The 21,665-nt window shown below is 50.5% G+C and overlaps 1 protein-coding gene across 3 annotated transcripts; it reads left to right on the plus strand.

Annotated features, from left to right (window-relative positions):
* The first annotated feature begins 5,278 nt into the window (after window positions 1-5,278).
* Window positions 5,279-20,261, plus strand: MFSD13A (major facilitator superfamily domain containing 13A). Of its 3 annotated transcripts, none has more exons than XM_052660932.1 (10): window positions 5,283-5,320; window positions 8,988-9,201; window positions 14,255-14,497; window positions 14,912-14,994; window positions 15,195-15,647; window positions 15,774-15,897; window positions 17,191-17,287; window positions 17,858-18,029; window positions 18,118-18,311; window positions 19,485-20,261. In XM_052660932.1, the coding sequence occupies exons 3-10, from the start codon at window positions 14,330-14,332 to the stop codon at window positions 19,745-19,747; spliced, it is 1,554 nt and encodes a 517-aa protein (XP_052516892.1). In that variant the 5' UTR covers window positions 5,283-5,320; window positions 8,988-9,201; window positions 14,255-14,329; the 3' UTR covers window positions 19,748-20,261. The 3 variants fall into 3 exon arrangements, with proteins under 3 accessions (XP_052516893.1, XP_052516892.1, XP_052516894.1); XM_052660934.1 differs by having other exon boundaries at window positions 15,453-15,647; XM_052660933.1 differs by lacking the exon at window positions 8,988-9,201 and having other exon boundaries at window positions 5,279-5,320.
* The last annotated feature ends 1,404 nt before the right edge of the window (window positions 20,262-21,665 follow it).

A 21,665-nucleotide genomic window follows, 5' to 3' on the forward strand; every position in this document is an offset into this window, starting at 1 on the left:
GACATACTTGCTGAAGACCTCTGCTGGTCTGGGGCAGAGGATAGTTCTAAGGAAAAATGAGAAAAATAAGAACCAGGCCAAGTTTCTCAGCGTTTATTCACCCTGATTCCAGTAACAGCCTCCAGATTTTTAGGGTTCCACACCTTATCTACTCTTAGGAAAGTGGTTCTGGGGGAGTTGGTTCTAGCCCATCCTTAAATTGCCTAGGTGATTTAGGGCTCGACCAATCATCACTGTCATCCCTTGGGCCCTAGTGACTAGTTTAGGCTAGCCATGTGACTCAATTTAGGCCAATGGGAACCAAGCCCGGCTCTGTTCTCTTATTGTGTGGATGGAAGGTCTCTCTCCCCTGGACTGAAATCTGGAAGAATGCAGTTCTGTGTCCAAAGGCGATGCTCTCTCAGCATGGAATCGCAGAAGAAGTGGAACCAAAGGTCAGAGGGAGAAACTGAGTCCTGATGACATCGTTTGAATCCTGGACTTTGAAGTTATGTGAGCCATTAAATTCCTTCTCCCCCGCTCACTTTTTAAGGATACAGTTGGTATACAGCACTGTATAAGTTTAAGGTGTAGAACATAATGATTTGACTTACATTTATTGTGAAATGATTACCACAATAGGTTTGGTCAACATCCATCATCTCATATAGATACAAAAAAAATTTTATTTTCCTTCTGATGAGAACTCTTAGGGTCTACTCTCTTAACAACTTTCAGACATACCGTACAGCAGTGTTAACTTTGGTCATCGTGTTATACTCTACCTTCCTAGTATATATTTATCTTATAACTGGAAGTCTGTATGTTTGATCAGCTTTATCCAACTTCCCTCTCCTCACCCCGCAATAAATTCCTTTCCTGCTTAATCTAGTTTGAATGGAGTCTTTTTTTTTTTTGTATATGTAACCAGTTTTGTTTACTTCATATAAACTTAACTATAAAAGACACAATGAAATGGGCATTTAAAAAATTATACCAAAGCACCATCATGTTAGCCTTTGGAAGAGTAAATGTTTATTATACTGTGGAGTGGGGTCTTCTGTTGTTTGCAAAAACAATACACCCTGAGTGTTCAACCTGAGTAGTTTTTGATCAGTGACCCCCATGATCAGAGGCTCTTTTTCAGGCGAAGTAGAGGATGGACTGGGGAGATAAAGATTGGAAGCCAGTCTTGGAGGAGGTTCACATCCTAGTTTAGGAAAACTGACAACCAGAACAAGAGCAGGGAACGAAAAAGACATGGGAGAAGATTCACCTGGACTGGATTCCCGGTGAATCAACTGCCTGGATGGGTAAAGGTGGATGCACATGTTTTTAGCTTGGTCACCTGGATGGGTAGTCAAGGTGATCCTGGGGATAAGAAAGATGAGGGGGTGACAGAAGTTGAGACAGTGCTGAGTTCTGGTGGGACATTTGGAGAAGACTATCTAGCAGCAGTTTTACATTCAGGCTGGAGATAGGAGGTGGGTTGGTCATGAAGGAAAGGTAGTAAGTGAAGTTACCAAAGCCGCTGCTGCTATCCTGGCCCAAATCACATACACTGTGTCATCAGGGATGCCAATTTGTTGGGTTCCATGTATGCCTTTTGAGGGCAATTGAGGTATAGCGTATGTATAATATTGTAAGTTTCAGGTGTACAAATAGTGATTCACAATTTTTAAAGGTTATATTCCATTTATAATTATTATGATATTTGACTATATGTCCTGTGTTGTACTATATATTCTTGTAGCTTATTCATTTTATATATAGTAGTTTGTACCTCTTAATCTCTTACCCCTATCTTGCCCTTCCCCTTTTCCTTCTCCCCACTGGTAATTTGTTCTGTATATCTGAGTCTTTCTTTTTTTGTATATACACTAGTTTGTTTTATTTTTAGGTTCCACATATAAATTAAATCATACAGTATTTGTCTTTGACTTATTTCATTTAGTATGATACATTCCAAGTCCATTCTTGTTGTTGCAAATGGCAATATTTCATTCTTTTTTTTTTTAATGTCTGAGTAGTATTCCAGTGGGAGAAGGCAATGGCACCCCACTCCAGTACTCTTGCCTGGAAAATCCCTTGGATGGAGGAGCCTGGTAGGCTGCAGTCCATGGGGTCGCTAAGAGTCAGACACGACTGAGCAGCTTCACTTTCGCTTTTCACTTTCATGCATTGGAGAAGGAAACGGCAACCCACTCCAGTGTTCTTGCCTGGAGAATCCCAGGGACGGGGGAGCCTGGTGGGCTTCCGTCTGTGGGGTCGCACAGAGTTGGACACGACTGAAGCGACTTAGCAGCAGCAGTATTCCACTGTGTGTGTATGTGTGTGTATCGGGACTTTCCCAATGGCTCAATGGATAAAGAATCTGCCCGTAATGCAGGAGACACAGGAGACCGGAATTCAATCCCTGGGTCAGGAAGATCCCCTAGAGAAGGAAATGACAACCCCCTCCAGTATTCTTGCCTGCAAAATCCCATGGACAGAGGAGCCCACAGGCTACAGTGAAAAGGGTCGCAAAGAGTAGGACACGACTGAGCGACTGAGCACACAGCATATATATATCTATAGATACCTATATATAGATATATATATATAGGCTCACATGTTCTTTATCCATTCATTTGTTGATGAGCACTTAGGTTGCTTCCACATCTTGGCAATTGTAAATAATGCTGCTATGATCATTGGGGTGCATGTATCTTTGCAAATTAGTGTTTTCATTTTTTTTTCAAATAAATACCCAGGAGGGAATTGCTGGGTCATATGGTGGTTCTAAGTTTTCTGAGAAACCTCTATACAGTTTTCCATAGTGCCTGAATGAGTTTATATTCCCATCAACAGGCAGTCTTGGTTTTGAAGTCCCTCTTACCCCATATAGTGTATGGCCTGATGAGTTTAAGTGAATACATGAAAACAGTATTGAAAATGGAAATTTGGGGGACTCTCTCTCCAACTAAGAAAGCCCTGGAAAAATGTGCCCCAAGGAAGGGGCCTGAGGAGTTGTTAGGTGGAGGGAGACTATGGTGGAACCCAGATGAAAGAGATTGGAAGCCAAGGGAGGAAAGAATTTCAGGGAGAGTGTGTATCTCTTTCCCATGATCCAAGAACTCTGATACAAGTTGAGAGAAGGTGACATGATCTTCAGTTGTACCACATGTCCCCTCCCTGTTATCTCTGTGCTTGACAACTGAGAAGGAAATCAGATATAATCACAAGCCTGGTGCTGACAAAAAAGGGTAACTGGTTACACTGTCTATAAAATCAGAGGCTGAGGGAACACGGAGTGTAACTATGGGGCATTAAGTGCAATACAGAGGCCAAAGCCTTCCCTGTAAGACCACATCTGGTTCTCACCCCTTGGAAGCTCAGCCCATTTTTCTGTTCCCCCACTGGATACCCATGGAGGGCTAAGCCAAGATTCAGGGTTGCTCTGAAATAAAGGTGCATGCATTCCAGAGATGGAATGCCAGAAAGACTCCTGTAGTCAATTTATGGAGGACCTAGTGTATCAGACTCCATACTGAATGCTGAGTTTCCTGCCTTCTCTTCTCACAGCCAGGAAAGCATAGACAGGGATAAGGGGTAGCAATGGGAGAGAAATGGTAGTCTTCCTTCTAGTAATGAGGGCTTTCTAGAACATGAGGGGAATTAGCAATTGCTTGAAGTCTTTAGAAGAGGGATGATGTGGCCTGTGTGGCCTCCCCTGTGTGGCCAAGGGGAGGAGAATATAGGCAGTAAGAAGAGGGTCTGACGGGCAGGATTGAGGAGGAGGGAAATGAGACAGACTAGTGGGAGATGGACGCTGGGGGCAAGATTCATGGGGCCTCTAGGGCTCTCAAGGAACTGGGTGAAGAGACTCCCCCTGGACACTTAGGCTCTTGTGCTGGACTGTTTGCAATGGGTGTGCCCTTTGCAATGGGTGCCACACAGGTTGTCAGGATGGAAGATAAGGATAATATTCCTGTTGACAACAAAACTCTTACACCCCTATTTCTCATTTAATGCCCACAAATTCTCTCGAAGGAGTAAAGCAGAGACTCACAAAATGACGGTTCCTGTAAAAGAGGTGGTGGAGCCAGGGAACTGAGTCCCAAGTCCCCCGGAAGTCAAAAGTCATGATCATTGCCCCTTATCTCAGGGTAGGGAAACAGCAGGACTGGAGTCTGTGCTGTCTGACTGCCTAGAAACCTAACTAGGCTTACAGGCCTATTGAGAGAAGACATGGGACATCCTCACTGGATTAGACTGAGCAAAACAAAACTTGACTTCCAGGGCCTGGGAAGGGGTAGGAAGAGGAAAGACTCCCAAGAGTCAAGAGACCTGTGTTCTAGCTTGTCTGGGCTGCTTACTTGCTGTGTGAAAGTCACTGAATCTCTCCCCACCTCAGTTTCCTCATCTGTAAAATGGGATAATAGGACCTAGCTCCCAGGGATGACAATGTGAGGACTCAAAAGATAATGCATACAGAGTGTTTAACACAGCACAGGGCAAGTTCTAAGAGCTCAGTAGCCAAGTCACTTCATTTGGGTCCAACTCTGCGGGACCCTATGGACTGTGGCCCACCAGGCCCCTCTTTTCATGGGGTTCTCCAGGCAAGAATACCGGAATGGACTGTCATGCCCTCCTCCAGGGAACCTTCCCCACCCAGGGATCGAACCCGCGTGTCTTCAGTCTTCTGCATTGGCAGGCGGGTTCTTTACCACTAGCGCCACCCGGGAAGCCCATATTTTACTATTAACAGTACAAGGAGGTTGGGCCGCTTGGTTGCTCTCTCAGGGTCTTTTGCGTGTGACCCGAATCCTGGTGCCCACAGCAGCTCAAGGTGGGCGTGTCCACTCTTGGCTCACAGTCCAGCTTCAGGGAGTCCCAGGTCGTGCCACCGCCCTCTCCTTATCTGTCTCAGCTGTGCATCCAGTCACATAACAAGGCTTGAAGGGAGGCACTGATCTCGCTTCATTCTCCGAATTTATAGAAAGGAAGGAGGGTGCAGAGGACGGGAAGCTCTCAGAAAAACAGCTGATTTGAATTGAAGTGACATTAAGCCTTCGTGGAGGTGAGAGTCAGGAATTCAGGCAACCTGCCCCGTTTTTTTGCTAGCATGCACATCTTCTGTTTGATCCCCAAGGGCAAAGGCCCATAACAAATATGGCGGCGACAGCCTCAGGCTCCAGCACCTGCCTAAGCTGCGGTCCCAGGAGCCGCGCGGAGCCAATCGCTGGGTAGGGGCGGAAGAAGAGGCTGGAGAAGCTATCGGCGGCCCGCGCGCAGGCGCACTGGCTGGCACCTGGCTTCCCGGCAGCCGTGGGAGTAGGCTTCGCGTGCCACAATTGCGGTGAGCGGCTGGCCGACGGCAGGGGCTAAGGGGCAGCGGGCCGGACTGGGGGCCAGTCAGACACAAAGGACACACCGAGGGGGACAGGAGTGCTGTCTGCTCTGGGAGTCCTGGGGGCTGTCTTCGGGGGTTCCTGAAGTGATCTGGCTGTGGGTTGAGAAAGTGCTTGGGTCAGGGTGGGAAAAGCTTGGGCTCAAGAGGCGAGGATGGAATTCTTGCAGAGAGGACTCCCTAGAGTCGCCGGCTGCTTCGGGCTGGGATCCATTTCATTAACATAATGGCCTTTAACCCTGGTGATGTAGTAGAGCCTATAGGGGAGCTTTAAAAGAACACCGATGCTGGGCCCCTTCCCTAGAGAGTCCAATTTATTTAATTGGTCGGGAGTGAGGCTTGGGCCTTGGTATGACTGAGCAGCTCCTCGGGTGATTTTAATGTGCAGACAGGCTGGAGAGCCACCACATGGTTCAGCACCATGGTTGATCCCAGACTCCTCTGTGGCTTGGAACGGGTGGGTGGTCTTGGGGGTGAAGTTATTGACATTCCAAGGAAATGGTCCCAACTCCCAATAGGGTGAAATTGACTTCTAGCCTAAGAAAGAGAATAGGCCCTAAGAGAAAGTTACTGCATGGTAAGTGGGCACCCTTCCAGGGTGGGCCTCCCCAACAGCGCTGCCAGGGGTTGTGGGAAGACTGAACAGGGAGACAAAGGGGATGTGAAACAGGAAACTCAGCAGACAATTCAAAGGTTACTGTTGAAAAAAGGACACCCTTAATATTTGCATAGGGTTTTATACCTTTAAAATTCATTTAATACTCCCTGGGGACAGACAGGGAATGGAATTTTTCTCCCGCTTTGCAGATATAGGAATAAACTAGTTAGTCAATAGCTAGTTAGTGATAAGGTTCAGACTTGACCCAGGGCTCCCAACTCCAAATAATGCTTACTAGTAGATTTTTTCCCCTCCATACTAATTGCTTCTCATACAGTGTCTAGTCCTTCCGAAGCCCCTCACCCCAGGGGGCCCTATCTGGCACTCTTGGTTCCCTCTCCCAAGTTTACCAGCTCCCTGCCCACCATAGGCTGGTTCAAAGATCAGGGAGCTGCTCTTGTTTCCATGCTTTTCTAGTTATGTCCCAGGAGCCCGATGGGGTGAAGAGGGGAGCATTTTTGAAAGATGCGGGGCGGCAGGGATCCTTCTAAAAATCTTTTTCTGTCACCCGGCCCACCCCCCCTTTCTGTTGTCCTCAGGAGAGTATCTTGTGTGTGGTTTCCAAGCCCTTCCTAATCTGGTGTCTCTCTGTTCTGAGCTCGCTTTCCATATTGTATCAGTTTTCCTTAGCACATGGTGAAAGCTTAATAAATGTTACATTTTGTTGTTATCACTGTTCCTCTTTGTTCACCTGTTGCCTTGCTGTCCCTGTTTCACATCAGGCTTTCCCAGGTTGCCTCTTTCTGACTTCCACAGTCAAGCAGAATGGAGAGTTGAGGGGGACAGTGGGATCTGGGGGTCTCACTCCTCCTATGGGTGCTTTTTCCCCCTTGAGCTGGGGATGTCCATATGAGCCTTTTAGGGGCAAATTGACCCACTGGCTATTAATTAAAAGGCCAATATGTGGTGAAGGAGCCTGGTGGAGGCTAGAGGTAGAAATAAGGGGTAGGTCTGACCTGGCCCCGCCCATAAGGAGCTTGGAGGCTGGAGAAGGGTTAGGGAGACCTTTGGATCCTGATACAGAGGATTCAGCCAAGGGACCTGAAATAGGGAGAGAACACCTAACTTGGTGTTCTTGAGAACGTTTATGCCACTGAACTGGCCCTTTCTCAGATAAGCAGGATTTGATAATGATTGTGGTGGGTGATGGGCAAAGTGATGTGAGAAATGCTGAGGGTTTTTCCTTTTTTTGCTCAAAAGCATCTGTTTTGAATTTTGGTTCCAGCACTGAATAGCTCTGTGATTTAGGGCCAGTTACTTATCCTTCAGAGCCTTGGTTTCTTCACTTACAAGATAAGGATAGAAATAGGAACAAGTTGTAAGGATACATGATGATAGGTGTAAAAACCAGCCATATCTTATATGCCTGAGAACTGGTATGTAGTTACATCTAGAGAGTTTTAGGTGGAAGGAACAACATGAACTAAGGTTGGAGGTGGCATTCAAAAAAGAATTTGAAAGATGGTAGGATATGGACTGCAAGGAGATCCAACCAGTCCATTCTAAAGGAGATCCGCCCTGGGTGTTCCTTGGAAGGAATGATGCTAAAGCTGAAACTCCAGTACTTTGGCCACCTCATGCGAAGAGTTGACTCATTGGAAAAGACTCTGATGCTGGGAGGGATTGGGAGCAGGAGGAGAAGGGGACGACAGAGGATGAGATGGCTGGATGGCATCACCGACTCGATGGACGTGAGTTTGAGTAAACTCTGGGAGATGGTGATGGACAGGGAGGCCTGGCGTGCTGTGATTCATGGGGTCGCACAGCGTCGGACACGACTGAGCGACTGAACTGGACTGAACTGAACTGAGGATATTTCAGACAATGAGAAGCATCAATGTTTCGTACTGAAAAGACAACTTCAATCCTTGATTTGCCAGAAGACACAGACTGAAATCCTTTAAAGATCATAAAGCCAAACTTCAAAGAAGTGAAAAAGAAAAAGAATAGTTACATTTTGCTGAGGGTCTTCTAGATGCCAGGCACTAGGCTTGGTGCTTTATATACCTTCATGCATTTCAGCCCCACAGCAATCTAAGAGGTTGGCTTAGATCCCCACTTTATAGATGAGGAAACTGAGGCCCTGAGGGAGGGAGTGGCTGGCTCAAGGTCGCACTACTGGGACCATACCTGCCGTCATTGTGGGGGATGGGCTGTGGGGCCTCCAGCAGGTTCTCATGGTGTCAAGGTGAGGGTGGAGTTGGTTGCAGGTTACAGGACATCTCAGTCTCGTTATACAGCTAGGCTAGTGTGGGCCCCAAGCTGTTCCTTCCCAAGAGAGGCAGGGCTGTTGCTCTCTGTGGGGGTGGATTGGGGGTGGTGGTTTTCGGAAAGTTTTCACTTTCATCTTAGGTTCAAAGGATTTGTTAACAAAATAAGCCTCGTGTTATATACGAATAAATACCAGTATTTATTAGAGAATTATCTAACTTTTGATATACTGACATTAAAAGAAACGAGAAAGAAACAGCAGAGGATACATCACCAAACTGAGTTTTGACCAACATCCAGACTCAGACAACATTGGGAAGTCCCATGACACAGCACATCTGGAGTCCCAGTTGGGAAAAGGTCCCAGGCATCCCGTCCGCTTTGTGGATGAGACTTCAAAAATTACAGTTCAGAGTTCCCACTCATAATCCCTGGATGCAGACTGATAATCATCAGTCTGTGAGCAAAAGCAGCTCTGGTTTTATGTTAATGCTGTTTGTTTTGTCATGTAAAACTTGGAATGTTGTTAAGCCTGGGACTTGGTTGGTCAGGGCCTCTCTATGGGCTCAACAATTTCAAGATTTGTCCCCTATCTTATCTATGGTGCCACAAGGCTTCCACTCACAGCAGGCAGTCCAGGCAGGCACAGTCAGGGCATTATCCCAGCAGGTTAGAAGCAAGGTCAGAGACCTGGTCTGCCTTGTCTCTGAAGCCTAAACAGGACTATTTATTTAATTTCCCTAACAGGTGGGACTTCCCTGGTGGCTCAATTTTAAAGAATCTGCCTGCAATGCAGGAGACCCATGTTTGATCCCTGGGTCTGGAAGATCTCTTGGAGAAGGAAGTAGCAACCCATTCCAGTAGTCTTGCCTGGGAAATCCTATGAACAGAGGAGCTTGGTGGACTCTAGTCTATGGAGCTGCAAGAGTCGGAAACAACTTAGTGACTAAACCACCAACAGGTGGGGAGGGCTAGCAGAGGTAGAAGTTACTGATGGAGCAATACAATTTGGAAGAGAAACCGTTGAGTGACCCTGCATGCTCCTCCCGCAGCTCTCTTTCCTGGGCAAAGGCTTACCTGGGCATGGTGCTTTGCCTCTAGATCTAGTCCATGGTTTACGGGTTTGTCTCTGGTACCCCTGAACATTGTCTGTGCTCCTGCTTCTTGCAGGCCCTCCTCCTCTGACTTTACCTCTTGTGCTTTCTTCCCCCCTCAAACTCCCTTGCCCCAAGAAGGACCTGATTACCTGCATATTCCCCTGCTCTTACTCTGATCTAAGTGAGCCTAAGAAAAAGCCAGTTTCTCAGCATATTTCTATTGGTGCTCTGGGGCTTACTAGTACTCCCTTTGTTGGTGATCAGTCACTAAGTCATGTCTGACTCTTTGCGACCCCATGGACTGCAGCACGTCAGGCTTCCCTGTCCTTCACTATCTCCTGGAGTTTGCTCAAACTCATACCCATTGAGCCTGTGATGTTATCCAGCCATCTCATCCTCTCTTGCCTCCTTCTTCTGCCCTTAGTCTTTCCCAGCATCAGGGTCTTTACCAATCAGTCTGCTCTTGGCATCAGGTTGCCAAAGTATTGAAGCTTCAAAATCAGTCCTTCCAATAGACATTCAGAGTTTATTTGCTTTAGGATTGACTAGAATTGATACTTTTGAATTGTGATACTGGAGAAGACTCTAGAGAGTTCTTTGGACTGCAAGGAGATCAAACCAGTCAATCCTCCCTGCATTCTTGTAAAGATAGGCACTTACTTTCATTTTGCATGTGAGGAATCCAAGGTTCAGACAGGGTCAGACCTTACCTGTGGGTGCAGTTAGTAGGAAGTGCAGTTGAGATTTAAAACCAGGCTCTTCTGATGGCAAAAGTCATACTTTTTCCACCTCACCACACTTTGAGGTTTTCCTCTACTGTTGTCCCAGTGTGGGTGCAGGGAGCTGGTGGCCGGCAGCTGGGGACCTTGCCTATAGAGTCCACCTTCTCCAGTAACCAGGGCAGGTCACTGGACATCTGGGTAGGGGCACCAGCAGGCTTCAGTTCCTTTGGACAAAGGCTTTCGAGGTGAGGGAGGGGAGTTCTTAAAGACCCTGGGGAATCAGAGGAGGTGACCTGAGTTAAGGGTAAAAGCAGAAGCATACATTGTGCTTTTTTTTTTTTTTTTTTTAAAGTTTTTTATTTTTTAAATTTTAAAATCTTTAATTCTTACATGTTACATTGTGCTTTATGGGCACAAAACACCTTTAGATGAATCCCCATCTCATCCTGGTGTGGTGGATATGGACGGTCTGGGAGGCTTGATAGTGATAGTCTGTGAAGTCCCGGTGCTCACTGCACTTACTGTGCTCACCGTGTCGAAGTATCTTCTCATTGACTGCTGACCCTAGCCTTAGGAAGGTTGACTTCATTGTGCAATTCAGGAAATAGGCATGGAGGGGTTAACCAAATTGCTGCAGGTCACATGGGTAGAAAATGGTAGAGTTGGGCCTTTGGAGACCTCCACTTATGCCTTCTTTCCACTACATTGCTTGGGAAAGTGCCAAGGAAACTTTCAGGGTGATGGATATATTCCTGATCTCAACTGTGACAGTTTCACAGGCATACACATGCCAGAACTGATCAGACTATACACTGTGAATATGTGCAGAGTATTATTATCTAGGGAAGGGTTCTTTTTTCTATTCTCTCTCTTTTTTTATTTTGGTCGTACCACGGGCCTTGCAGGATCTCAGTTCTCCAGTCAGGGATTGAAACCAGGCCACGAAAGTGAAAGCCTGGAGTCCTAACCCCTAGGCAACCAGAGACCTCTCCATTGTGCAGATTACTGTATGTCAGTTATATCTCAATAAAGCTGTGGGAAAAAAAACAATATTTCCCACCAAATACTTCTTCAGGGGCTTAAAGGCCCCATGGATATCGTCCTGCTTCTGGACAAGGCGGGATCCTTTTGGCCAGGGAGAGATTCTCACAGACTTAGCGGCTGCTTTCAGGAAGTTCGGGCTTCCCAGGTGGTGCTAGTGGTAAAGAACCCATCTGCCAGTGCAGGAGTTGTAAGAGACACAGGTTTGATCCTGGGTTGGGAAGATTCCCCTGGAGGAGGGCATGGCAACCCACTCCAGTGTTCTTGCCTGGAGAATCCCCATGGACAGAGGAACCTGGCAGGCTACAGTCCAAAGGATCTCACGAGTTGGACACGACTGAAGTGACATGGCATGCATCCACGCAGGTAGTTTTGGCCATTCCTCCTCCTTCTTCCTCCATCACTAAGATGTGGACTGGCACAAAGCTGGCACGGGGGTGGGAGGCTACATACTGACCTCTTGAGTGACCGCCTCAGCTTCCAGTGAGCCTGAGAGGGACCCTGTGAGAGTCCCTCCTTGTTCTCCCCGCAGAGCCTCTATCTCCCCAGCCAGTCACTCCCACAGCAAGGGTGGCTGAGTCCAGAGATGGAGGTAGAGGGGGAGGACACAGGCCCCATGCTGGCGAACCCCACCGTCAGGTTGGAGTGCAGGCAGGCAGAAGAATGTGTGCAGGGCTGGAGGCACAATGAGGGGCGAGGAGTTGGAGTTCTAATGGCCATGACGGGTGAGATGGAAACGAAGAGATGTGGATGGCGCTTCTGGTAGCAGGGGCCCTTGAGAACAAAGGCCTGGCCAGAGAAGATGGAGGCTTGAAGGTCCACGGGAAGCTGGGCTGGACTGGCCGGGAGAGGCTGGACTACAGAGGCCCTGGAAGGCTGGGCGTGGAAGCAGAGCCCTGGGGAGTCATGGGGCAAGAACAGGGCCTGTCGGGGGCGGGTCGCCACTTAGGGACTGCGTCTGAGTTGGTTCTCCAGGGCCTGACTCTAATGGGGAAACAGGAGTTTCTGTTCTGCATATGTGTGTGCAAGCATGCAGACATGTAAATGAGGCCTGTGGGTAGGCTTGGGTCACGAGGGCTTCAAGAGGAGATAGCCTCTGAGGAGGTGCATAAGTTTTAAGGCTGCCGAAACAAACAGCCACAAACCCAACTCCAGTACTCTTGCCTGGAAAATCCCGTGGGTGGAGGAGCCTGGTAGGCTGCAGTCCATGAGGCCGCTGAGTTGGACACGACTGAGCAACTTCACTTTCACTTTTCACTTTCATGCATTGGAGAAGGAAATGACAACCCACTCCAGTGTTCTTCCCTGGAGAATCCCAGGGATGAGGGAGCCTGGTGGGCTGCTGTTTATGGGGTCGCACAGAGTCGAACACGACTGAAGCGACTCAGCAGCAGCAGCAGCAGCAGGTAGCTTAAAACAACCTCACGGTTCCTGGAGGGTGGAAATCCAGCACCAGGGCACCAGCAGGGTCATGCGCCCTCTGGAGGGAGCCTCTAGGAAAGCATCCTTCTTTGCCTCCACCTGGCTGTCTTGTGCTACCTGCAGTTCTTCGTGTTCTCTGCCTCGCAGCCGCATCGCTCAGATTTCTGCCTTCATCTTCACGTGGCTGTCTTCCCTTTCTCTGTGTCTCTGTGCAGATTCCCCTCTCCTTACGAGGACAGCAGTCCTTAGGTTAGGGCTCACCTCAATTCAGACCTCATCTTAACGTGGTTACATCTGTAAAGCTCTTTCCAAAGAAGATCACACTCACAGGTGCTGGGGGTTAGAACTTGAACCTATCTTTTCGGGGCTAATTCAACTAGCTACAGGGAGTTTGAGAGAAGAAAGCCCCCATAGATTCCCTCTGGTGGGCGGAGAAGGGGGGTGGTCAGACAAGCACACATGGGATTATTTTTCTGAAAAGAGAACAACAACTTTGAATCTAAAAAAAGAGACAGATAGACTTAATGCCTGGCTGCTTAAAGTGTGGTCATGGCCCAGCAGCATCGGTGGCCCCTGGGAGCCTGTTAGAAAGGCAGAATCTCAGATTCCACTCCACACCTGCGAAGGTAAAAATCGACATTTGAACCAAGTCCCCAGGTGACGTGGAAGCACATTACAGTATGAGAAGCACTGCTGTAATAGGAATTGGGTTTTTATTTCCTTTTAAACCCGTGGTCCGTCTAGCCTGCTGGTCTCTGCATGAGCTGGCCTGGTCTGGGGCAGCCGCGTGTGTTGTCCTTTGTTCTTTCATGTAACACGTCCTTGAGTTTCTCTCCCGTGTGTTGACACTGCCCACGTACTTGACCTTTGTGGAGAGCATCGGGCTTGTTGAGCCAGCCCCTTTGTTGTGTTCCTGGGCTGTGTCCAAATTTTGGCTGTTTTTAGAAGTTGCTGCTGTGAACAACTCTGTATATGTTCTCTTGGGGTTAGTTCCTTGAGGTGGGGTTTCTGGAATCAAAGTGCATGGGCAGTTGTGGACTCTTATCATATCTTATCACTCTTATATCCCTGTGAAACCTGACATCACAGCAGGTCTCTCCATTCTACCCAGCACCCCACAGTAATCCAGTTTGGGAGGTCAAGTGGCAAAAAAAAGGCTTCGGAGCCAGACAGGCCAGGGTTCAAGTCTGCTACTTTTATGCTGTGTGACCTTGGGCAAATGACTGAGCCATCTCTGAGCTTGGGGTTGCTCTCCTGTAATATTGGAACAGTCCTGTAAACGTTGTATGGGTTTTATAAAGATGATAATGATACCACCAACATTTATTGAGCACTTTCTGTGAGTTAGCTCATTTAATCCTTTTATTCTTCTGAGTAGCCATGATCATCCACTTTTCCCTTTTACAGAAGAGAAAACAGGCTGGGGTTAACTAGCTTGCCCAAGATTCTACCGTAGGCACAGTGTGTGCCCAGGCCCAGGGGTGTCAGGTTAGAGTATGGATGAAAGAAGATGCCCTAGCATGCGACCTGACTCTGCACTTGCTGGCTGTCTGCCTTCTCTTCCCACGCCTTTATCAGTTTCCTTTTACTCCCTAGTAGTGGTGATTCCCATTGGCGATTCCCCAGTTTTGTTTTATGTGCAAACTTTCTCCCAGTGAGATGACTCAGAGGTCTGGGGTTAGGAGCAGGGCTGGCTCTGATCCCTGCAGCTAACTGGCTCCTTCTTCCCCAGGGACAAGTATGGCCAGACTGCCCATGGCCATGGGCATGCCTTGGTGCTCCTGGGGCTGAGGCTGGGCTGGCCACCATGAGGCTGGGTGGACCCTGGGCCTGGCTGCTGGGCCTGCCCACAGCTGTGGTCTATGGCTCCCTGGCCCTCTTTGTCTCTGTCCTGCACAACGTGTTCCTGCTTTACTACGTGGACACCTTTGTCTCAGTGTACAAGATCGACAAAGCTGCCTTCTGGGTTGGAGAGGTAGGCCAGCACCGGGGCAGTCAGCCGGGGAGGGAGCCGGGCAGATGGCAGGGTAGGGTCCCACCGAGCCAGGAGCAGAGGGTAAGCTGGCTTGCCCACCAAGATTCAGCAAGAAAAGGTAGAGCTGGAGGCCTCAGTGGGGATTATGCCAACTCTCCCATCCTCTGTCCTGTGAGCCAGGCACTGTTTGCAGATTTTTAATATATTCACGTGTATTTATCAGCAGTGCCCTGGACGGTGGGAGTTTGATGGGGGCAGTGGCTGTGGGTTATGGCAGAGGGACTAACCTGAGCACATGTTTGGAGGCAGGAGAGCTGGCATCATCTCTGAGGGGTGGCGAGTAGACTGGGGTGGGGAAAGTCCTGGAGAGGACACCGCCTGGAGCCCACCTGCCCGTCTCCCCTCTGCCTGCAGACGGTGTTTCTCCTCTGGAACAGTCTCAATGACCCCCTCTTCGGCTGGCTGAGTGACCGTCGGTTCCTCAGCTCCCAACCCCGGTTTGTTTCCCTGGGAAAGCTCAGGACTGGTCCTCTCCCACCTCCCCCTCCCCAGGGCTAGAGGACCGCTGCCTGTGTGTGGGGTGGGGAAAGAAAGGGAAACCACTGCCACCCATTGGCTGGGCCTTCTCATTTCCCGAGTTCAGGCAGGGAGTGGGGCCTGCCAGGGCATCTCCCAACGGCCCCCCTCTCCCCGGCAGGTCAGGCGCTGGGCTCTCCTCACGGGCCGTGGTGCTGGCACGGGTGCGGGCACTGGGCTGGCATGGGCCGCTGCTGGCACTGTCGTTCCTGGCATTCTGGGTGCCCTGGGCGCCTGCTGGGCTGCAGTTCTTGCTGTGCCTGTGCCTCTACGACGGCTTCCTGACGCTCGTAGACCTGCACCATCATGCCTTGCTGGCCGACCTGGCCCTCTCAGCCCACGACCGCACCCACCTCAACTTCTACTGCTCCCTCTTCAGTGCGGCCGGCTCCCTGTCTGTCTTTGCCTCCTACGCCTTCTGGAACAAAGAGGACTTCTCTTCCTTCCGCGCCTTCTGCCTGGCACTGGCCACTGGCTCCGGGCTGGGCTTTGTGGGGGCCGCACGGCTGCTGAGGCGGCAGGTTGAGGCGGCCGGCAGGGAGCCGGGGTGCCCAGCCGTGGCTGTGAATGGCGGGTGAGTGGCCAGCACTCTGCTGGGCTTGATTGCCACTCTGGGGCTCCCGGCTGATGGATGGCTGCCTGGGGTGGGAGATGGCTCTGGCCCAGCCTAAGCTGTTCTTGATTCCCCTCTGCCCCATAGCCTGTGTGAAGAAGAGCTGCTTGTGAGCAGCGAGGAGGCAGGTAGCATCACCTTGGGCCAGTACCTCCGGCAGCTGGCACGCCACCGGAACTTCCTGTGGTTCGTGGGCATGGACCTGGTGCAGGTATGGGAGCAATGCCCATTCATAGGATGGCTGCAAATGCCTCACTCAAGGGAATTGCCTTCCCAGAAGCTGGGAAATCAGTTCTGGCCTTCCCTGAGGCTGAGCGGCTGAATGGCAGGAATACAAGTTGGGTAGTTAAGAGACCTGGATTCTCGCTGCATCTGAGCTCCTAACTCCCTGTGTGATCTTAGGCCGGTCTCTCTCTTTTGGAGCAGCCATGTTCTCACCTGCAACGTGAGGATAGGAGAGAGAGGTGCTCCCTTGGGGACTTTTTTTTGGCCACTCTGCGGGGCATATGTGGACTTCCCTGATGGCTCAGTGGGTAAAGAATGTGCCTGCAATGCAGGAGACACAGGAGACATGGGTTCAATCCCTGGGTCAGGAAGATCCCCTGGAGTAAGAAATGGCAACCCATTCCAGTATTCTTACCTGGAAAATTCCATGGACAGAGGAGACTGATGGGCTATAGTTCATGGAGTCCCAAAGAGTCGGACGTGACTAAGCACGCACAATGCTTAGAACACTTTGGTATAATTCTATTTTTGCAGGGCATGTGGGATCTTAGTTCCCCAACCAGGGATCAAAACCACACCCCCTGCATTGGAAGTAGATAGTCTTAATCACTGGAACACCAGGGAAGTCCCTGAGGACTCTTTAAAACACCACAGGCCAGACCTAGAATACATTAGTATATAAGCCAGCGAAATTTAGAAACACATTGTTTTTATGTCATTAAGCTTGTTTTAGCATTGATAAGTTTTACAAGAGAAAGCTTTCAGTTGTTTTAATGGTGATGTTATCATTCCTTCTAACTTTTATAGATAAGCATAGGAATTTGGTTTTAGGTTTTGTTCTGGTATGTTCCATGCTGAAGGACACGGAACTAGAGGCCGCTCTGGCTCCTGCTGCAGCCCTCCCATCCCCCGCCCCACGTCTGTTGGTTTTCCCTCTGTTCCTGGCTCCCCTTCACCCCTCCTCCCCAGCGCCTCCCCAGCCTCCTTAGTGTCCCTATTGGTTGTTCCTGGCTCCCCTTCACCCCGCCTCCCAGCCTCCTTAGTGTCCCTATTGGTTGTTCCTGGCTCCCCTTCACCCCGCCTCCCAGCCTCCTTAGTGTCCCTATTGGTTGTTCCTGGCTCCCCCTTCACCCCCGCCTCCCAGCCTCCTTAGTGTCCCTATTGGTTGTTCCTGGCTCCCCTTCACCCCGCCTCCCAGCCTCCTTAGTGCCCCTATTGGTTGTTCCTGGCTCCCCTTCACCCCGCCTCCCAGCCTCCTTAGTGTCCCTGTTGGTTGCAGGTCTTTCACTGCCACTTCAACAGCAACTTCTTTCCCCTCTTCCTGGAGCATCTGTTGTCAGAACACATCTCCCTCTCCACGGGCTCCTTCCTGTTGGGTGAGTGGGTACCTTGTGCTGGCCGGAAGGACAGAGGCTTGCACCCCAGAACCCCTAGACTGACTGCAGATACAGTCACCTCCCAGCTGGGGCCCAGGTGGCAGAGGGCAGAATCTGCACTGGGGTTGCACCTCCAGCCCCCAGCCCCACCCCCACTCTGTTTTCCAGAGGAAGGGAGGCAGCTTCTGCGAGTTTGAGTGGGTAGGGCCGCCCTCATGGTGGTCCTCTTGGTAGTCATGCCACCTAGCGGTAATGCGGCGCAGTAGCTCGTTCACAAGGGACGACTGCTCTCCTGACAGGCGTGGGAACGAGTCTTAACTGTGCTTCTTCCCTGTGTGGCCTTGGGTGTGTTTTATTTCATCTCTTTGGGTCTCCATTTATCTGTAAAGTAGGGATAGTACTTACCTTAAAAGGTTGCGTGGACTAAATAAAAGGATGTGGAAACTCAGCACAGCGCCTGGACCGAGTTAGTGCTGAATCAGTGCAAACTTTGATTTCTGATGGTTAAAATGTGGGCAGTTGTGGAGGCTGTGGCAGCGCCCCTTGACAAGGCCACGCTCCCTTCCCCAGGCATCTCCTACGTCGCTCCCCACCTCAACAACCTCTACTTCCTGCCCCTGTGCCGGCGCTGGGGTGTCTACGCTGTGGTGCGGGGGCTCTTCCTGCTCAAGCTGGGCCTGAGCCTGCTTATGCTGTTGGCTGGCCCCGACCACCCCGGCCTGCTCTGCCTCTTCATTGCCAGGTAGGCCCTGCCCCTCCCTCGCCCCCACACCTGTTTCCCACAACCCCCACATCCCCCTTCATTCTTATCCGTTCTCTCTCGCCGGCAGCAACCGTGTTTTCACTGAGGGCACCTGTAAGCTGTTGACCTTGGTGGTCACAGACCTGGTGGATGAGGACTTGGTGCTGAATCACCGCAAGCAGGCAGCCTCAGCGCTTCTCTTTGGCATGGTGGCCCTGGTGACCAAGCCAGGCCAGACCTTCGCTCCGCTGCTGGGCACCTGGCTGCTCTGCTTCTACACAGGTGAGGGCCCAGGGGCTGGCATGGTGCTCGAGGCTCCAGGGGCATACCTGGTGTACCTGCTGATGAACCTGGGACCTGGGTCGAGTGAAGCAGAGAGAATGACAACCAGCCATGACAGAGGCTGGGTCTGGGCTGCCCCTGGCTGTCTTCTCTCCTCTGCCTGTCCCTCTGTGGGCAGAGGAGCTGGGTTCCATCTTTTAGTAGTTCACTCATTCATTCAGCAAATATGTATGGGATACTTTCTCTGCTAGGTGCTGTTCTAGGTGCCTCTAGGGAGAGAGAGAAAAAATAAGACAGATAAGGTCTTTGCTGTCATGGAGCTTATATTCTATGTTGGGGTGGGGGTGGGGTCGGCACTAAACAGCTCAACAGAAGAGCAGGCAGTGATAAGTGCACTGCTAAAAGTATCACTGTGGCTAAGAAGCTGCTCTGTGTGGTCCGGAAAGACCCTGAGGAGATGGCACCCAGGATGTGAACTGAATGGTGAGGATTGTCTAGAAAGATCTCAGCAAATCACAGGCAGAAAAGAAAGTACAGGAGCCCAGGTTATCAGGAATGGTTTGGATTGGCATTTCCTCCTCCCGAGGATCTTCCCGACCCAGGGATCGAACCCCAGTCTCTTGCATCTCCTGCACTGGCAGATGAGCTCTTTACCACTGCACCACCGGGGAAGCCCAGGAGTGGTTTGGAGATGAGGCTGAAAAAGTGAAGAGGGGCTCTGTAGGTCAGGGCAGGGTTTGGATGTTATTCTCAGTGCAGCTCTTGGGAAGGTTTTAAGTAGGGCAATGGCCTAGTCTGATTTACATTTTTTAAAGTTCGCTCTGTCTGCTGTTTGGAGAGTGGACTGTAGGGAGGCTGTGGCAAAAGCGATGGAGGCTTGGGGCAGGTGGTGCTGGGGGCTGAAAAGAAGTGTTTGGTTTGGGCTGTGGAGTTGGGGGAGGTGAAGGATTGGCTCTTGGGGAGTGGTGAAGCTAACTGAGGACTCTAGGAAGACATTGGTTACTGGGGGGATAGTAGTGCCATTCCGCAAGAAGGAAGAACCGGGGAGAAGCAAGTTTGGGTGCGGAATTGAGAGTTGGGGTTTGGACGTGTCCATGTGACATCTGAGATGAGGCACTGTGGACTCTGGAGGCCAGGGCTGACCTGTTCTTTCTGCGGGCTCTCTTGTCCTAGGTCATGATCTCTTCCAGCGGCACCCCCCGGCCCCTGTGGGGAGTTCTCAGCCCTGGCCGGAGCCCCCGGCTCCGCCCCCGGCACAGGCCCCCGCACTCCGCCAGGGCTGCTTCCACCTGCTGGTGCTGGTGCCCATCGCCTGTGCTCTGCTGCAGCTGTTCACTTGGTCCCAGTTCACGCTGCACGGGAGGCGCCTGCACGTGGTCAAAGCCCAGCGCCAGAGCCTGTCACGGGCCCAGACCCTGGACATTAAGATGGTGTGAGGGGAGTGCAAAGCCACCCCGATGAGGACACTACCTATAGCCCTGGGGCCGCCAGCCCTGTGTCCTGCACTTCTGCCTCCCTGGAGTCCTGCCTGGAGGACAGATGGCAGAGTGGGAGCACTTGGGGCTGAGCCGGAGTGTCACTGGGGTCTAAGTTCCTGCATGACTGTCTGGCCCAGCTTGGGCAAAGGCTGGGCCGTGTGTGTGCTCAGGGACCTGCTTCCTCCTCTAGAGCAGAAGAAGAGGACCGAGAAGGGTGGGGCCCGCCCTGTGGTCATATGGGGTTGCTATGGGTATGGAGGCCATTACTCCTACCTGGCCGGGGCTGGTGCCCTGTGTGGGCTCCGAAACCACTTTTGCCTGGTCAGGACTGGGAGTCCTACCTGCCCCTTCCAGTGGTTTCTCTCAGAATTCTCTGCTTCAGCCGCACCTGGAGTAGCATGCCCCAGCTGCTGCAGGGTGCCCCTGAACCCCAAATGACCTCTCAGTGAGGTTCATCTCATCACAAACTGATTAAAGCCAGTCATTTCTATTTCCATTCCTGGAGTCTTTGCTGTGTATGGGAGCAGTGGGCTGGAGAACAGGATTCCTTAATAAGAACAGCCTGAGAACGTTTTCAAAGATGAGTGGGGTAGGGCGGAGGGGGACACTTCATCAGGTTCACTGAGGTAGTGGGGAGAGCCTGCAGACCAGTAGCCTCATGGGCCCCTGGGAGCCAAACAGCTTTCAGGCCTGTGGTCGTAGCCCCAGTGCGTTTCCCATGTACCACTGCTGGAGGTGGGCAGGGAGTGGCCATGGCTAGGCTAGAGATCCTTAACCTTGGAGTTGCAGGGATCTTCCAAAGATGACTTTTAAAAAATTGTTTCTTTACTGTGTGACTGGGACTAGAAACCTCGGCTTTAGGCCGGCGTTTCTTAGTCTGGGCTCTACAGACATTTGGGGCTGGAGAGTTCTTTATTGTAGATGGCCTCTGCCTGCTAGATGTCAGTAGCATCTCTCCCCATTCATGATGACCAAACACCTCCTGCTGGTGCTGCTGCTAAGTTGCTTCAGTCGTGTGCGACCCGATAGACGGCAGCCCACCAGGCTCCACTGTCCCTGGGATTCTCCAGGCAAGAACACTGGAGTGGGTTGCCATTTCCTTCTCCAATGCATGAAAGTGAAAAGTGAAAGTGAAGTCACTCAGTTGTGTCCAACTCTGTGCGACCCCATGGACTGCAGCCTACCAGGCTCCTCCATCCATGGGATTTTCCAGGCAAGAGTACTGGAGTGGGTTGCCATTGCCTTCTCTACCAAACACCTCCAGACATTGCCAAATGTGTCCTGAGAGGCAAACTGACCTTATTTGGGAACCATTGTCCTAGACCAATGGTTATTTGAAGGTCTTCATCACAGTTAAGAATGTAGTCTAGTGCTATATTGCCTGGGTTCAAATTCTAGCTAACAAAGGGCAGACTTGGGAGAAACTACATAATCTCTCTGTGGCTCTATTTTGTCATCTGTAAAGTGAGTAACAAACATACTTCCATTTTAGTTGTTGCGAGAATCAAATGGTTAACACTTGAAAAGTGCTAGCAATTCCCATCCCTAACATGAAGAGGAACTAAAAAGCCTCTTCATGAAAGTGAAAGAGGAGAGTGAAAAAGTTGGCTTAAAGCTCAATATTCAGAAAACGAAGATCATGGCATCCGGTCCCATCACTTCATGGGAAATAGATGGGGAAACAGTGTCAGACTTTATTTTTTTGGGCTCCAAAATCACTGCAGATGGTGACTGCAGCCATGAAATTAAAAGATGCTTACTCCTTGGAAGAAAAGTTATGACCAACCTGGATAGCATATTCAAAAGCAGAGACATTACTTTGCTAAGGTCCGTCTAGTCAAGGCTATGGTTTTTCCTGTGGTCATGTATGGATGTG

The sequence above is a fragment of the Budorcas taxicolor genome, chromosome 23 (assembly GCF_023091745.1).
Source record: "Budorcas taxicolor isolate Tak-1 chromosome 23, Takin1.1, whole genome shotgun sequence".
Classification (NCBI taxonomy): Eukaryota; Metazoa; Chordata; class Mammalia; order Artiodactyla; family Bovidae; genus Budorcas; species Budorcas taxicolor.

Bases quoted from the DNA above. Each gene is read 5' to 3' on its own strand.
- MFSD13A (XM_052660933.1), top strand. From the start codon at position 14,330: ATGAGGCTGGGTGGACCCTGGGCCTGGCTGCTGGGCCTGCCCACAGCT. The intron at 18,030-18,117 runs GTAGGCCCTGCC...TCTCGCCGGCAG, and splicing joins CTCTGCCTCTTCATTGCCAG to CAACCGTGTTTTCACTGAGG. The intron at 18,312-19,484 runs GTGAGGGCCCAG...CTCTTGTCCTAG, and splicing joins GCTGCTCTGCTTCTACACAG to GTCATGATCTCTTCCAGCGG.